This window comes from Varanus komodoensis, unplaced genomic scaffold, assembly GCF_004798865.1.
Source record: "Varanus komodoensis strain SLA01 unplaced genomic scaffold, ASM479886v1 scaffold35, whole genome shotgun sequence".
In the NCBI taxonomy this organism is placed as follows: domain Eukaryota; kingdom Metazoa; phylum Chordata; class Lepidosauria; order Squamata; family Varanidae; genus Varanus; species Varanus komodoensis.
Genome location: NW_025335856.1, coordinates 9,208,739 through 9,214,152, shown reverse-complemented (window position 1 = coordinate 9,214,152; position 5,414 = coordinate 9,208,739). Strand labels below are relative to the sequence as shown.

Sequence of the window (5,414 nt, the reverse complement as noted above, 5' to 3'; positions counted from 1 at the left end):
ATCGCCCCTTATCCTTAGCTGGGCCGACTGGGCTGATGTTCAGTGCTGAACATTGCCACCCTGGCTTGCATCCCATCCTATCCTCCCCATCTCACCTGTTTCCCTTCATTTCTGTAATTATAGGTAGCACAGTCAAAACCAAAGCCATGCCAAGCACCGGATAGGCCAAAGCCTGTCGTGTGACATTTCTTGCCAAGGAATGAGCACAGAATCTGGTGGAACCTGTTGGCTAGTTGTGGAGCCAGAGTGGAATCTAAAAGGGTATGGGCAGAGCCTGACATGATCAGTGGCCAGAAAGCAAAACCTCTTTGCACAGGTCTGATCATGTTTGCTTTCTTTCCTGGTATTATTAATACCCACCTACTTGCCTGAGCATTGTTTTACCGGTCAAACCAGATCAATTGTCAGTGCTGCCATAGACCAGTTCACTTGGCCATCTGGATCCTGCAAAAAGTTGCTTAGGGCCAAGCTACGGGTGACCTCCCCCCCCCCCCGCTTCCTTTATAAAGTACAGTGCTTTTAAATGCAAATTGGAGCGCATATGTGTGCAGGCGTGAGTGTGCATGAGTGTGTCCTGTTAAGGAAATATTTTGAAACAGCTGGAGAGCAGGAAATTAACCCTTTCTTTCTGGCCAGAATCTTGAGGTAAATCCTTCTTCTGAAGTCAGCATTTGTACTTAGAGGACGCCCCCATTGGCATAAAATAGCAGCTCCTCAAAAGTGACGTTGGATTTCCTAAAAAGAGCTATAGCTTTGCTTGCTTCTTTGTAAGCCATCTTTAGACTTTAGGAAGTGGCTTGTAAAATACCTTGCATGAGTAAGCACACTGCTCTGTTAAGGAAACCCATGCATGGCAGCAGCTGGTACATTTTGTTTTCTTTTTGCAGTTAAGTAGGATATAATTTCTGCTTATCTATGTCTGCTTTTCAGTGATAGAGCCAAATGCTAGCCAGTCACCGGGCTGTCCTTATACTTCATGTTCTTCCCTGGCATCCCTTTATGCACCCTGTCATTGCTGTCCTGGGAAAGGATGACATTGTTGCAAAGATAATGTTTTCACAGTCTCAGGTGCCTAACAAAGGAAGACACTGATACTATGGTTCTGCTTTTGTTGTTCCTAAGGTCTACGGGCAACAATGCCAAGTTTTGCTGGCAGTGCCCTTCGTGGGAGCTTCTTCCTGATGCTTGGGCTGTGGTGGTCCATTAAGTACCCACTGAAGTACCTTCTTCGGAAGCTGAACACGAACAATCAGCCCAGCCAATTCATCCAGTGCATGGATATCACAGAAGGGACAGCCAAGGCGTTCTTCGCCCTAGGAGGTATCTTCTCACTCTGTCGTCACCAATGTCTTCTGCTAGGAAGATGCTTCCCAGCCAGAGAGAGGAATGAGCTACAGAGTTGCCCTCCCAGTTCCCTTCCAAACCTGCAACTGGAATACTGAAAATGCTGCCTATGCTGGACCTGAATATATCACAAAAATGCCATGAGCCGCCTTTGCGTCATTGCGAGGATGCTGAAATCCTGGGTTAGGCTGACTCTGCTGGAATTCTCGCCACTTGGAGAACAGGGTGTGAGATCAGGACAACACAAGCTCCGTTACACAACAGCAGTCAGCAGAATGAGCTCACTGTTGGTACCTTGAGTAGGATGCTTCCTCTCACAATGACGAGGTTCATGCGACACTCAAAGGCACCAGGGGGTGGCCTAGCATGTGCTGCAAACCCCTCGCCTTCCCCTGGGGTAGCTTATGAACCTGGCTGGCATGCAAATCTCCATCAAATCAAAAACAGGAGGGTCTCTGGGCAAGGGCAGCAAAGAAGTGTTGCTGCTTTTGCCAAAGGACTCTGGACATGCCCAACACACACACACAAGGCTTCATAAGCTCCACTCAGGGCTTGAGAGACGGGATGTACGCAGTGGCTGAAGGGCCGCTTGGCTTTCTTGCCCCTATAGACAAAAGGTAAAGGTTCCCACTAGTCATGTCCAACCCTGGGGCCAGTGCTTACTCTGTCTGTAAGCCAAAGAGCCAGCATTCTCCAAAGATGCTTCTGTGGTCATGCAACCAACTTGGCTAAATGCCGAGGCATGTGGAACACTGTTACCTTACCCACCAAACTGGTACCTGTTTATCTACCTGCATGTGCATGCTTTAGAATTGCTAGGTGGCAGCAGCAGGGACAAAGCAGTGGGGACTCACCCGTCACGCAGATTAGAACTGCTGCCCTTCCAACCAACAGCCCAGGGGCTCAGCTGTTTCACCTGCTGTGCCACCCAGAGGGAGCAAAGCCAGAAGAGCAGTCGCCTCCCACCAGCTCCCCGACTTAGGAAGTTTTCACTGCTCAGGTTGGGGAGGGGGCATCCTGCCGCTCAGTTCTGGGGACATGCTGAGCATCAACAGACCACCCTCCCGCCAACCCAACTAGCAAGAACTGCACAGGGGTGCAGGGCCTGCCCTGCCCTGCCCTGGCACAGCTCTCGCAGAGTACACCTTCCCTCCCTGCCACACGGCTGACCAGTGGAGGGGAGCAGTACAGGCTGCTTCCTGCTGGGTCCCCGGCATGCTCAACTCTCCCGCACATTCCAGGCACTCTGCACTGGAGCAGTGCTGCTCTCGCATCAGCAGCAGGAGCGGGGGCCTGGAAGCAGACCGCAGCTGGGGACATTGGGCTCTTCCAGCAGCTGTCCTCCCTGCCTGCTTCAGGGTTCTTGTGGAACCCCTGGAGATGCTGGGTGCAAGTCTGGGGGTGGGGTAGGCCCAACATCTGTAGGCCCAGGGTGACTGTACAGTATTGGAACCCACCCGGTGCATCTGATTGTGTGGCCAGTTACAGCTTTCCAGCAGGTGCTGGAAGGGGCAGAATGAGATGGGAGGAAAGAGAAGCCGGTGCATTCAAACCATGGGCATATTTATGTGTGGCTGTATTGAATCAAACGGCATCTGTCCTCCACTTCTACAGACCACAGGGAGGGCACTGAACCCTGGAGAATGACAACAGCCCTAGCAACCTGCAGGGGAAAAATCAGTGAGAGCTATTCCTCAAAGGACAAATAAAAGTGGAAGAGAGAATTGCTGGAGTGAGCAACAGACTTATTTAAATCCACCACATGGAGGAGAAAGAGCTGGCTGCAAAGCTAGGAAAGGATTAATGTAGGGCCTTAGAGTTAGGGTTTGGCATCACCTTTGCCTGCTTTCTTTGTAAAACAAAATGCCATTGAAACTAAGTAAGGATCCTGTTTAAAGTTTGCAGTTGTCTTCTGTCTCAATTGTAGTCAGATAAAAGTCACTCTGCAACAGAAATGGGACCCCTGATTTACCAAGAGCGGGGTCAAAAATAGGGGTTCATCTTAGCTGAATAGTTGGAGTGTATGCATTGCAAAATCTACCCCCAACCAGAAAAGTGCCAACAAAACAGTCTGATAAACACTACTTTTCTCTACCAGAAGTTTGGCTACATCAAAAGGGTAATTTTCAGTGTGAAACTACAGATTGGGCTCATCCTTATCTGTGTAACTTGCAACGTCATCCTCAGAATCCCAGTGAACACATTATTTGCTAAGATCTTTGACTCAGGATATAAAGTTCATACTGAGTCCTTAAACCATTGCACTTGCTGACCTCTCTGAATTACTATTTTTCTTTCTTTGCATGCAAGCATAGCTTTCTGCCTGCATATTTCTTCCAGTATTTTTTTCCTATTGGAGCAGTAGCAGTGGGGGAGGGGAGGTAGGAACAGACAGAAGAGTCTCTGAAATGCTTGCATCTTACAGGGATCCTGGCTGAGCAATTTGTTCCTCATGGACCCCACCTCTCTCTCTATGATGAAGAGACCAAAAGCTGGGTGCAGCTGATGAATTGGCAGCATATGACCATGTACCTGTTCTATGGCTTCTCTGGAGTGGTGGATGTTCTCATGTATACGCCGCTCAAGTTGCCAGTGGGACTGGATCGCCTCCTGGTGGCTCTGGCATTGTTTGCAGAAGGTTAGTGATAAATGGTGGCAACGGGCAAAGGATTGACCCCGAAGAGTAACGATGGAAAGCCGTAGATGCTGCCCCAAGGAAAGAAAATTTCTGTGCTTGTTCTCCAAACTTCCAGCTTTGAGGATGCTCCCTTGGCCACCCAGTGTTGCTTCCTGCTAGTTATATCTCAAAGGAGCTTAATTTTTGTCCTTCTAGAAGGGTGCTTAAAAAACAAAACTCAGTTCTATTTTTTTCTATCATTCAAGAGGCCGTTTAAAGATTGCCTATATGTAAGCCAATTAACACACATGATATACGTGCCATGAGATTGCAGCAATTCAAACTCCGCTCAGGATTCGCACTCGGGGAATGAGCTCATTGTTGCTATATAAACAAAATGGTTCATTTCACCGTGTGTCTGATGTCTTCCACTTTCCCCCGGAAGTGAAGGACGAGGCCTATCTTGAGCCCTTATTGGTTTGGAAGTTTCCCCATTTGCTATGACTGGTTCTCAAAAACTGACAGGTTTCCAGAGCAGGTCAAAATGCCTCCACTCAATGTCTTCTAAAAGCTTTAAGAACAAGGGACAGATTGCTGAGCAGGAAACAGGTTACTGATGATCTCTTCAAAGACCATGCCTACGCTTTCAAAGCCTGTGAAGTCAGTTCCAGGCTGCAGGGGTCAGATCATGCCAGTTTTGCATTATCAGATGCATACTTTTTTGAAAGAAGCCTCCAAAACAGCACCAACAAGTTATCCAGAAACCTTAATATGCACCCACAAACAAACAAACAAACAAACAAACGCCCAGATCAAGGGACCTCCATATTTTGTTCTAGGTTCTTTGGCAGTGTTAGCCATACTTCATCATTATGAAAAAAAATGCATGAGTCTTATCATGGGGGACTTTATACCCAAACTGCAGGAGAAATCAGCTTGAGCAAAACAAACACACCCCAAATATATTGATTTTGATTTTATTTTTGTTTTTGTTGCTTTGGAGGTGCACAAAGGTTAAGGGCATTTCAGAGAGCCACACACCAAGGGAGGGTGGCAATCTCTGCATCAGTGAGCTTCCTTCTCCATTGCAGCTTTGCTTTACAGTTTTATAGGAGCCATCCATGGTGCTTCATGGTGGTGGACCTATCCGGGAAATGGAGCCCCTGACACAGGAGCCTTCCCAGAAAAGCACAGACCTTCTCCCGTGAGCAAAATGTGCAAGCTCATGGGACCCTCCTTGCCTGGGGGCAACCTGAGGCAATTGCCTTGGTCAGTGGATGCTCGTGAGTGGGGGTAACAGCAATCCCTTCCTCAGCTGTTTCTCCTGAGACACCATCCCGGCATGGATGGAATTGCACAAGAAATGCCACACAGATAAATGCAGCGAAACTCTCTCTCTCTCTCTCTCTCTCTCTCTCTCTCTCTCTCTCTCTCTCTCTCTCACACACACACA

At 48.3% G+C, this 5,414-nt stretch overlaps 1 protein-coding gene across 1 annotated transcript in view; it reads left to right on the top strand.

Annotated features, from left to right (window-relative positions):
* The first annotated feature begins 1,136 nt into the window (after positions 1-1,136).
* LOC123028073 (transmembrane protein 45B-like) overlaps positions 1,137-5,414 on the top strand; it is an 8,333-nt gene continuing 4,055 nt past the window's right edge. Inside the window, exons 1-2 of the mRNA XM_044439578.1 lie at positions 1,137-1,320; positions 3,770-3,982. Coding sequence (XP_044295513.1) covers positions 1,137-1,320; positions 3,770-3,982 — 397 coding nt within the window. The remainder of the gene's footprint in view (positions 1,321-3,769; positions 3,983-5,414) is intronic.